Genomic DNA, 11,980 nt, shown 5'->3' with positions numbered 1-11,980 from the left:
GGGGAGAAGGAAAAGCAACGCCTGGAGCAAGGAGTCGAGCAGTTCGGGATGGAAACGGGGGTGGTTCGGTTCGTTTAAAAGTTTATTCCTTTTATCAAATCTCTTTTCAGAGGATTTCACTGTACATATAAGATATGAATAAATTACTCAACAGTAACTTTATTCTGGTCATTCAAATACTCAAAGTGGGCTCTGCAAAGTACTAAAACATCCAGGGAACTAAACTAGAAATCAGATTGGTTTAAAATATTCTAAGAAAAGACTTCATTCATGGGGGTTTGCTTGCTTGTTTTTAACAGGTAACACGGGAGAAAAACCACCTCTCGGGAGTTTTTCCTAAACGGAATAAGAAATATTAGCCGTTTTAGCCGCGGTTACGACAAATATAACCCTTAGTGGTGGGAATGTGAGTTAAATAACCAGACCAGCTCTCCGTTCCCTTCGGCATCGCACGCTTTAGTGAACGACAAACTAAGTGAGGCCACAGAGATTTGGCTGAAGACAGGCGGATCTGGCCAGCAAGGCTGCACATGATTTGCAGTCGTATCGCTTAAGACCTTAAAATAAAAGCAAGATTTCACTTTAAAAAGTTAAGGCCGGACACGGTCTCCTCTTCCCAGCCAGGAGGGTAAAGTTAACACTTAATTGAAACAGGATTGATAGAAACAAGCTGGGGAAAAAAAAAAAAAAAACCAAAAAAACACAAAAAAACGAAAAACAAAAACAAAATAAATGTACAGTTGGCAGCTTTCATCTGTGTCTGCTCAGAGGAAATACTGCGGCTTCACTTGCCGGCTGCACCCGCACCGTGCGACGCTGGGAACAGTGGGTTCAACGAGTCTGGCGAGGAGCCGGGTGCAGCGCCGTAGGCCTTGGGTCAGGGGGAGGAGGAGGAGGAGGAGGAGGAAAAAAAAAAGGAAAAAAAACAAACCCACAAACGTACGTACACACACACGGAGCACGGTTATCCGAAAGCCCTCCGCAGCGCCTTGCGCGGGGCGAGGGATCCTCACGGCTTTTTTTGCGCGTTCCACACTCAGGGCGTTTTCACCTCTATCGCAAGCTCCGACCTGTAAAAGGAGTTTCCCCTGGGCACGGTTCGAGACACACAGGCTGGTGGAGCTGAGAACAAAAACACTAACTTAGCCACACCTTAAAAAAAAAAAAAAAAAAAAAAATCAAAGTCATTCACATGAGAGGAGCGCTGGATTTACTCAGCCGTGAGTAAGCAGCCATGAGGACGTCTCAAATAAAAGGATTTAAAAAAAAAAAACAAAAAAAAACCACAAAACCAAACAAACCAACAAAAAAGCCAGGCTTGCTCTTGAAACTCACTGTCTTTTCGAAAGAAAAATTACACTCTCAACGCACAGCGAGTCCAAGGAAGGAGTAAAGCGGGAATTGGACGTTTATGGAGACTCTGCCTAAGGTTTCCAGCGGCGAGGGTACGTCGGAAGGAGGAGTAGCCCCCGTAGCGGGAGGGCAGAAGCTCCGAGCCTTGGAGCAGGCACCTTTCCTGCGGCTGCCTTGGGACTCTCAGCAGTCGGACGACACAGACTTGATTTGAACCTTCCACGCGATCATTTATAAGAGGGAGGGGAAAGATTACAGGTGGAGTTTCAGGACCGGCTTGCATTAAACCTTTCTCCTGACAGGCAGGGGAGCGCGGTATCCTCCCGCCCGCCGAGCCGACCACGTTCTACACGGGGCCCGTTTGATCTCCAGAAGGCCAGGAGAAGTCTGACACAGTAGGTCACCTGGGACAACAGCCAAAAAGCGGGACAGAGGTGTTAGAATCCGTATTTGGCTTGAGTCTGGCGTCGGCTGAGCTTGTTTTCAGACCATGTGTTTTTCAGTTCCAGTTCTCTCTCCTTCGCCTGCAGAAATCGAGAGGATTAACATCAGCGTTGCTGCTGACTGACTCAGCGGTATTTTACCCTCCTCTGCCCCTGCTGACGGCGATTACAGAGCACTTCAGCGAGAAGCCTCCTTCCAGGAGTTAGCACAATTATCTTGACAGAGGCCTGAATTAATTGGGGCGCCCAGGCTTTTCATTCATGCTGAGAGGCAGCTTCTCTCGTGGGCCCGTCTCAGCAGCCGCTTACCAACCGCCCGGCAGCGGTGCGGAATTGAGACAGGAAGCCGAGAGTCTCGTAACACACACAGCCACGTACGCGCAGGAGCCGGGCTGGGGTGGGGGGAGAGGGGGGAAGCGTGAAGCAAAGCAAAAAGCAAGCTAAAAGCTCGGTGCCGTGACACACTCAGGGCTGGTTGGGCCAGCGGTGGCCAGGACATCCCACAGCATGGCCACCTTCATCCCCTGAGCGTCCGGGGCGCTCGGTCAGGGACAGCCCCTGGTCCCCAGCTGCTGAAGGAGCAGCTCCACCAGCTCTGCCCAGTGCTGCCCAGCATAAAATCTTGTCACTCTGCCTGGATATTGGTTTCCACGCTAGAGGGAGGCCACTCACCTGATGGATCAGGTAGGTGATCTGGTGTTTTCTCCTTTGCTGTCCCGTGGGCTGATCTCCTTTTTTCTAGAAAGCAAAAGCAGGTGAACTGTTACGCCTGGAAAGATACTGACTCAGATAGCGAAACAAGAGCTTGCACAAAGCCATTTCAAGAAGGATTTATTTCATATGAAACATCTCTGGGCAGATTCCTTAGGCTGAAGCAGTTCCTGGCTGGTCTTTACCACCTGCACGCTGGTATTGTGTTTTGAGAAGCTCTGCTAGTCTCTCACGTGTAATTATTTATACAACACAAGGGTTCCCGTCCCCCCACCCTGGCGACTGCATCTAACGCAGCTCCAGCTGTGGCTGAAACGGGAACTGAAGAGAGGTCTGCGCAATCCCAGCCAGCGCTCCTCCCTCCCTGCCCGTACCTTGCTGAACGATTTCATGGTCTTCTCCTCCGTTAAGGATTTGGTCAGCCACTGCTGGGCTCCGCTCAGCTGATCGTCACCTTTGATATCCACAAAGTTGATCTCTTCCCTCCCTCGATTCCGCTTGCCTTGCAGCCGCTTGAACTGAAAGAAGAACAGAAAGAACTGGGAGTCACACAGGCACGTCACACACCGACGCTAACCTGAAACAAATAAAGGTAGAGGGGGCGTGAGGTGTAGCTCCCCGAGCACAGGACAGGCCACGTCAACAAACGATTTTCCAACCAGGATTTTTTTTTTTTTTTCCTTTAGGAGAGTTCTGCTTTGCTATACATCATAATTTCTTAAAACTACTTAGCATGAAGGCTATAATCTCGTTTTCCTACACATTTCAACAGCGTTTGTGCTTGCTTTCAGCCTGGCTCAGAAGACCCTCAGGCTCCCGAGTGTCTTGTTTGAAGTCCTAAGGAGGCACCTGAAGTTTTGCTGCTCGCACATCCACCTCCCCTAACGCAAATCCCCCTCCAACGCAAAAAGATGCGCCTCGAAGAAGCGAGCACCCAGATGGGCTACTGTCTTCTGCAGCACTGACTGGCTCAGCTAATGGCAACTTCTAGATTAGATCAATAATGGGAAAGGGTTGTTGGGGTTTGGTTTGTTTTTTGTTTTTTACAGTTTTTTGAGCGTTTGAAAGAAGTGGGGAGTTCACCACTGTGCCAGAGGATGTACTGTGAAGGTACCTGCACCTCAGCAAGGACAGTCTTTGCTTCACACACCTTGTCCGGCCCCAGTGACCCCTCACGAGAACGAGCTCGGTGGAAATAACAAATATCACCTACACATAAAGCAAGCAAACCCGTCTGGAGCAGTAGCCCAACAGGCCAGTAGCCCAACGCTAGACCCCACAGAACAACAACCCGGCCCAACTCAGCACAAAGCACAGGTCGTGGGGCCCGTGTTTTAGCAGGGCTTAAACGCAACCCCCGCAGAGACAGAGAGTAAAGCGTCAACCGCTTCGTCGTCTATGAAGGAGGAGTCTGTGCTCATCTCCTGCGGCGGTGCCTGGGCTGGTTCCATCTCCTGGTAGTACCCGCTGCTGTAGTAATCCTGTCAGCAAAAGGAAAAACCAGTTTGTCACGAGAGCGAAGCAAGATCGATCCTGAAACAACCGTACGCAGAGGAGCCGAGACGGAGCACCGAATCGCGCACCTCGCCCCGTGAGCTGCTGCTTTTTCAAGGAGCGGGATCTCACTCAGCCCCGGGGAGCACAGTACAGTACGCGTGTACACCCTCCCAAGGCTGACCGAAGGAGTCATTCATCACGTCTCATTACTCCGGCATTACTGAAGAGCACAGGGCATTTTCTCAGAGGTACTCAACAACAAATACTTTGCTGAATTACTAGAAACAACCTGGCTTCAGACACCAGCTCTGGCGAGCCCCGACTCTGCACCCTGACGACAACAGGGGCAGTTACACAGGGGCATGTGAAAATGAGTGCAGCTATTAAACATTTATCCAGCAAAGAGCATCTCCGGCTCTCGTGCCAGAGGAATCCTGTTGTGCTAAGTGCTGCGGATCTCCGCTCCTTGTCCCAGCTAGCTCAGATGGGTTACATTCAGAACGTGAGGAAAAACTTCTTTAGTTTGTGGGTGCCAGAGCCCTGGCACAGGCTGCCCAGAGAGGCTGCGGGGTCTCCTTCTCTGGAGATATTCCAAACCAGTCTGGACACAATCCTGTTAAAACCCACCTGATAATATGCACCGGCCTCGCCATAGGCAGGGAACTGGCTGTACGGCTGACTGCCGTAGTCTTCTCCGGGTTTGGGCGCCCAGCTGTGCTGAGCACCGCTGGAGCCCGCGCCCGTCTTGAACTCCAGAGGGGCGTTAGCAGCAGCGTCCTGGAATTGGGGCTCTGGCTCTGTCCCAGGCGGTGGGTCCTCTGACACCACCGTGCCAGAGTACATGTAGGTCTCGGCGCCCACGACGCTGGGCTCGCTCCTGTCAGACAAGGAGAAGTAGTTCTCTGGCTCGACCTCTTCATCGCTGTCGTCTTCTTCCTGCGTGATCTGCTTGGTTACCTGCAGGGCAGCGCTCTTCGCAGCAGCTTTGATGGCAGACGGAGAAGGAGTTGTGGGCACCGCTGACTTGGACAGAGGTTTTGTTTTGGAGGAAGAGGTCTGGGCCTTAGCGGGCTTCGAGTCGGAGGCGTTGTCGCCCGCTTTCCTTGAGAAAGCGTAGGGCAAAAGTAACCGATTGGTCTCTTTCACTGTCAAATTTTTGGGTTGAGGAAGCAAAGCGGACAAGCCAGAGCCCTCGCCGCGTCCCTGGTGAGTTTCGTGCAGGGCAAATGGTTCACAGAAATAAGAGAAATTAGTGCGACTATTTAGTTTTTCTGACTCCCTGCCAATTATCTCCTCCGATTCTAACACCGTTAATGGGTTTCCCATTGCTCAGCACAATCCTTTGCTGCTTCCAACACGCTGCAGGGCTTTCTTACACAAAAGGCCAGGGGGACTTTTAAGGGAAGTGTGGTACTTGGGAATATTTGCCAACTTCCCAAACGATCGCCTGTTTTCCTGAGATTTAAGTTTATGAAATTGCCCCCCACCCCCCACCCCAAAAAAAAGGGACTTGACACCCCAGGGGATTTCAGGAATTTTCTGCGCTAAAAGCCACACACTAATGGGAGTGGCTGATTTACACTAGTGGAAGCCCAAGATCCGTCACAGTCAAATGCTTCATCCCTGCGAAACTTGTTTAATTGAATATCCCAGGTGTTTACCTGAAGAGTATTTTTCTTCTTTGCTGGTTCATCTTCCTCCGAATCTGACTGAGAAAGAAAAACAGAGCTTAGCGCAACCGGAGATATTAAAATGAAAGAAAAAAAAAAAAACCAAGCCCACCCACTATGCAATTTATTAATTTTCAGTTTGAACCGGCCAAAGAATCACAGTAACGCGCATCTGGGTTCATAATCTGCCAGGAGCTGAGCTAAAAAGCAACAGCGGGATGCGGTCAAGCTCTTTTTCACAGTCTTGCTGATGCATCTATGTCAGGGCAAAGAGAGATAAAAGCCTGCCCTGGTTACTGCCACGAGAGATAAACAAACTGTCCACGGTGAAAGCAGGACCGCAGTACTGACCACTATATTTAAAAATAGCCGGGTCTGCCACGGTCTGGGCAGCAAAATAGGCGGCGTTTTGCTGTAAAACCTGAAGCTTTGCAAAGAAGTCAGCATCGCCTCTTAAAAAAAAAAAAAAAAAAAAAAATCTCGCAAGAGCAATCTGTCAGCAGCCAAACTCCAACTTGAGCTCATTTCTGCAACAAAACAAAAGAAAGACAGAAAAAAAAAAAAAAAAAAAAAAGAGGCCGACCCGAAATTCCAAATTTTCAAGGCGGCTTTTTAATGCTGCTCTAAAGCAGAGTGGGTGGGCAGAGAAACTCAGACTCTACATATTTGGCTCCTGCCAGAAATTAGCATGCCAACAGCTCAAATATATTTATTTTTTCTTTTTAATAAATCACAGGAAAATAAGCCCAGAGCAAGGCAAAGAAGGCAAACTGCACGGCATAAGGTCAGCACGCTCCTGCAAAGTTAACAGACGACGTTACATAAATAGAGGGGAAGCACAAAAACCACACAAAGCAAGGGTGTAAAAATTCACTGCGGGGATTTAACGGGGAATTGTTCACAATAACGCTGGAGCTGCTAAATATCCATTTAAAACTTGAGTAGAAAGCCTGGTCGTCTCTGGCATCAGAAAAGGCCCTTAACATCTTTATCGTTTTATAGCTTTGCAGAGCACTTTAAAGAGATTACAGGAAACAAGGTCTTCTGCCAGTTTACTATCTAAATTATAAAACAGGACAAAGACAAAGAACATGCATAAATAAAGGCAAGTCAAGATTTGCCATAAAACCCGTGCGTTGCGTTCGGGAGAGAGGAGATAAAGCAGACTGGCCAGGAGCGTCTCCACGGGTGCAAACAAAAGGGACGGGAGGTATTTTAAGGAGAAAGAGGGAAGGAGCGAGGATGTCAGTCAGAGGCCAAGGGGTTCCAGGCATCCCAAACGAGAACCGCTCCGACCAGCGCTGGTTTTAAGGTACTTTTTCTCCCTTCAACGCTCGTTCGCTCCCTTGACACTGAGGACCCGCAGTATTTCTGTTCAAAGAAACATTGAGGGAGAAATAAATCTCCTTTCGTTTGAGCTTAGTTCTGTGACTGCACAACCAGCGAGGAAGCGAAGAGCCCTAACACTTGCTTTATTACGAAGCGCCTGTTCCAAAGCGCTTCAAGGTAGTGAGTAAGCAAAAAGTGGGTCTGAGAGAATGGAATACCTCTCATCCTTCTGCCTAAAAGGGAAACCTGCACGTCCCACCGCCTGGTGCACCTCTGCCGTGTTTGGGAGCCGTGGCTCAAGGAGCTCTGGCTCTGGGATTTGCCAAACCGGGCTGGTTATCGGCGAGCAGCAGAGTGTGGTTCAGGGATGGCTGGGAAGCGCGTGTCTTCTCACCCGCTCCCCCCATGTCCCCACAGACTGCTCTTCCAGCAAAGCGAGATGCGCTGACTTCAGTTCAGCTCCCCCAGGCCCAAGATGCTGGCAGACCGTGATTAATTGACGCTGTCTATAAATCCATCCAGTCAACTCTCTTCCTCGAGCTACCTGTCCCCGTGGAAATGACCCCAAGCTTCGCAGTTCAGCTCTTCCTATACCCAGAGGCACTCCTGTCTCACCAGAACCAGCAACCGAGGCCAAACACAGCCGCAGCCACACAACTGTCGCCTCCACGCTATGACAGTGCTGTCCCAGAGTGAAAGAGCTGATCAACGGAGACATCCAGAAAATAAAAAAGGGGGCAGAGACCTGCTTTCCCATGGGGCTGTCTGGATTCAGTGCTCAGGAGCCCCATAAGAGACAGGGCACTGCGAACACAAAAAAGCACAAGTTAAGAAAGAAGCGATTACCCTAAAGGCCTGGAGGACACCTGAAGCCTTTAGATAAATAAGCAATAAATTGACAGGAAAACCTACCGATTGCACAGCAAACAAAAGAGACTTTTTTGGGACACCCCCACGCAAGGCCACACAGCTCCACATCATCAACTCGTTAGCTTCAGTAATAAATAAGGGTGCAGATAATCTGGGTTTTGCTGTATTATGATTATAAATAAGGTTTCTATATCGGTTTAATTCTGCAAAGCGCTTTAGGATTAGGGCTGACAGCCAGGACAAATCTCCCCATAGATGCCCCAACAATAGGTTTTGGTACCTTGCTATATTATGATGGGCTAGAGCAAGGAAAGAGATGCTGTGCTTTATGGGCAAACAAATCCACGAGGGGATTGCTCTGGGGAGAGGATTTCATGCACGAAGGCGCTCCTTCTCGGGGGGGCTTGAGCGAGGAGACCCCCCCCACACCGGCAGAGCTGGTGGTTTGTTTCATACTCACATCTCCCTTGTGCAACTCGGGGGCCGTGATCCGCACCGGCTCTGTCCTCTTCTTTGGCTTGGGGAGGCTCAAATCCACCCCAGCCCCGGGCAGAGCTGCAGAGGCCGAGACAGGAGGGGGCAAGTTGAGGGTAGAGGCAGCAGTCGTGGTGGTGGCAGCGTTCCTCGGGGGAGGCAGGAGGAGCCCCCCCAGCCTGGGCTGCTCCCCGCTCCCGTTGCCGCCGGCAGCCGGCTCGGGCAGGCTGACGGCCGAGGCCTGGGCCGGGCTCATGCCCGGCGGAGGGGTGCTGAAGCCCCTCATGCCAGGCGGGGGCCCCATAAGGAAAGGAGGGGGCGGCCCGCCATGGGGAGGCGGCAGCAGGGGGAAACCGCTGCCCAGCGGCTGGTGAGGCGGGGGCAGCGGGGGCATCACGGGGGCTTTGGGGGGAGGCAAGGTGGCGAAGAGCCCCCGGCCCGGGGGCTGCTGGGCTGCGGCAGGAGGAGGAGCGGCGGCCTCCTCCTCCTCGCCCGCGGCCTCCTCCGCATCGCTCTCCTCTTCGCTGCTGGCATAGGCCACCAGGGACATGGCCCCCCGAGGAGGGCGGCCCTCCGCGGGCAGGAGCCGCTACGCGAGGCCGAGGATCCGCCCTCCCGGCTAGGCCGCGCCGCCGCCGCGCCTTCGGCGACCGTAGCAGGGAGGAAGGGGAGGGTGGGGGCGAGGCTAAGCCGCCATGGCAGCCCCACCTCCGCGCAGCGACGGGGCCGCGGACTCGGAGAGGCAGCGAAGCGGCCCAGCACCCGGCTCCGCGCCCGGCGCGCCGCGCTCCCAGATAATGGCTGCCGGCAGCGCCCCCCCCCCAACCCTTCCCCGCGCCTCAGCGCCGCCGGACTACAACTCCCGGCGTGCCCCGCGCGCCTCCCTCCCCGCCCGCCTCCCAGCGCCCCGCCGCCGCTTTGCATCACGGGAAATGTAGTCCGTGCGGCCTGCCCGGCGTGCCCACCGCTCCCGGCGTGCCCCGCGCGACCCGACATGGCGGGGGAGCCGGGGCGGAACGTGCTGAAGTGACGGGGCGGGAAGGCCCTGGGAAGCTAGGAGGGTGTGGGGGCGGTCGGTGGGAGGGGTGGGGAGGCGGTAGAGGCAGGGTTGGGCCTGGCCTAGTCAAGCTAGGCCAGGTTAGGCCGAGTCAGACCTTGCCAGGCCTAGTCAGGCCCGGCCAGGCCCCCAGGTAAAGTGCGGCCTAGCCCGGGTGGAGGCCGCGATGGGCCTCGGCCTCCCGCGAAAGCCTCTGTAGGGAAGAACCAGGGGATGTAACAAGCCCCCAGGCTTCATGGGGCCTCCCCGGGGCCCGCCGTCAGCTCCCGCCTGCCTCCGTGGGGCTGCGGGTGGGCTCCGGCCTAACCTCCCTCCCCGTGGTTACTCGTCCTTGCCGGGTGTGATGGGCCCCGGCTGCCCGGACTACAGTTCCCGGCTTCCCCGCCGCCTTCCCGCGGGCCGTTTCCCCGCCCTGCTCGCCAGGACGCTTAGTTAATCGCCAAACCCAGCCGTAGAGCCGGGGACTACAGCTCCCGGCGTGCCCGCGGTGGCCGGCGTGTCCTCGGCTGCTGTGTCACTGCAGGGGGACAGAGCGACGGGGGGCGGGCAGCTCCCTGCCAGCTGGCTGCGTCCCTTCCTGCCTATTCATCCCCGCCTGTTTGGTTTTAAAGCAGGAGCTGTGCCTAGACGGTGCTGGGAGGCTCGGTGGAAGGTTTTTCTGGAGCAGGGTGGAGATGGGAGTTATCTTTTGTGGCAGCAGGGGCCCTGGCCGGGGCTCCCTCGCAGCCGCTTTATTCCTTGAGCTTTTGGCTGATTTTAGGTTTGACTCCAGTGACCTTCTTCTGATTTGTTCTGGCCTTAATAAGAAAGGAGCTGGGCTCTGAATTTGGGCCCCCAACGCAAAGCCCGAGGAAGTAATTTGCCAAGGTGCTGGGAAGGACTAGCATAAGCAAGTAAAGCAAAATTGAAAAAAAATGAGAAGCCTATCCTGTGATGCAAGCCCTTCATCGTTTTGAATGGTGTGAAACCCAACCAATGTGCTCTGTCCCACCCCTCCTGCCCTGTTCGGGGGATTGATGAGTGTTAAAGATAGATGTTGAGGCCTCTGGGGGCAAGAGGGAAGGGTGAATGTGGTTTTCTGTAGCTGTGACACTTACAGGGACATTTTTTCCCCGCTTTTCACACAGCTGTAAGAGCGAAGCCGAGCAACACCGGCACAAGGATGCTGAGGAGGAGGAGGAGGATGTTCCTGCGGCCGTGGGGACAGTTTGGCTGGCAGAAGGTCCTGTCTGTGTCAGCTTTCCTTTGTGGCAGCACAGAAACCCCTTTCCCTGGGGCCGCAGGTTCCCCCCCGGCCTGAAACGGCGAGCCGTTGTCTGGGCCGTGACAGAGGCCTGGGTGCGGTGACTTCTCGAGGGGGGCTGAACCCCAAACCGTGTCACGGAGGCGTTTCAGCCCCCTTCCTTCACAGCTCTGCCCAAATCGAATGGAAACCAAACCTGAAAACAGCCCCGGTGTGACGGAAACGGGGAATTTTTCGCCGTCGTGTCTCCAGCGAAGCACCCCTTGGGCTGGAATCCTGGGGGAGGTGTTGGGATCTCCCCAGGAGACTGGGGTTGTTTTTTTTTTGCTCCGTAAATGTCTGGGTTTGTTGCCAAAATAAGATGAAGGAGTCCCCGAGAAGCCCTGAGCGAGCAGGTTAAAGCTCCCAAAGCTCCAGCGCGAGGCAGACCTCATCCTCTGCCGAGGAAAATCGCCACTAACCCTGGCAGGGACAGGAGGGACCGAGTTTAACCTGGGCCCTGCTCTCGCTGCGCGGAAGGAGGGAGAAATCTTTGTTTCCCTCGCCCTTTGTCCGTCTTTTCTGTTTAAGCTGAAGATTCCTCGGGCCTGGCCCCTCGCCCCTGGGCAGCGGGATCCTGCTTTTAGCTCTGACCCTTCTGATTATTTATTTGTGTTAACTTTGCGTCTCGTTAGGAGAAATTAAGCCAAGGAAAGCAGGCGGGGGATGGAAGGAAAAGAGCCCAGCCCGAGAACCCCAGCTGCGGGGTCAGGGTGGAGGTTTTACTCTCGCAAACGGTTTAATCTCGTGTTTTAATTTAATCGCAGGTGTTCGGTTGGGCCGGGAGGAACATCCCCGCTGGCGCCTGAGCCCCGTCACCCCCGACAAGGAAATCCCCAGCGCTCGGAGCTTCGCCCGGTTCAGTCCGAAGCTGGGACGCGTTTAGTCGCGGCGCTGGGGGCGGAAGGAGGCCGAGGTGACGATTTACTCATCTGGTGACTTACTCGCCCCCTAATTCCCCCCCGGGTCTCCTCCACAGACACGCAAAGATTTTCCTACGTGCTTAATTTTGTGCATTTTGAGTAATCCCAGTACCTCTGGCCCGGGCTCTGCAGAACGGGGTATTTCGGGGGGGGGGAAAAAAAACAAAACACACAAACCAGAAATGCTTTGTCTGTTCTGCTGTAGGTGAAGGGGGGAGCGCGGCCGGGGCGGCCGCTGTCGGGGTACAAAACGCTCCCAATGATTTCTTTTTATTCTTTTTAAAGGCTGGAATCCCTCTGCCGCGACGCGTGCGGCCGCAGGCGGGACGTGGCGTTTTGGGGATGCCGCTACACGGCTTTTACGTGGGGTT

At 54.0% G+C, this 11,980-nt stretch overlaps 1 protein-coding gene across 1 annotated transcript; it reads right to left on the bottom strand.

The window, feature by feature from the left end:
- Positions 1-64: 64 nt before the first annotated feature.
- PRCC (proline rich mitotic checkpoint control factor) lies at positions 65-9,038 on the bottom strand. The gene is made up of 7 exons (XM_063357374.1): positions 8,334-9,038; positions 5,666-5,713; positions 4,632-5,207; positions 3,893-3,988; positions 2,882-3,025; positions 2,469-2,534; positions 65-1,877 (listed from the first exon to the last, which is right to left on the bottom strand). Exons 1-7 carry the CDS (start codon positions 8,895-8,897, stop codon positions 1,791-1,793), a joined length of 1,581 nt encoding a protein of 526 aa, XP_063213444.1. The 5' UTR covers positions 8,898-9,038; the 3' UTR covers positions 65-1,790.
- Between the last annotated feature and the right edge of the window lie 2,942 nt (positions 9,039-11,980).

The sequence above is a fragment of the Chroicocephalus ridibundus genome, chromosome 21 (assembly GCF_963924245.1).
Source record: "Chroicocephalus ridibundus chromosome 21, bChrRid1.1, whole genome shotgun sequence".
NCBI lineage: Eukaryota > Metazoa > Chordata > Aves > Charadriiformes > Laridae > Chroicocephalus > Chroicocephalus ridibundus.
Note: the sequence above shows the minus strand (reverse complement) of the source record. Positions and strands in the feature narration are given on the sequence as shown.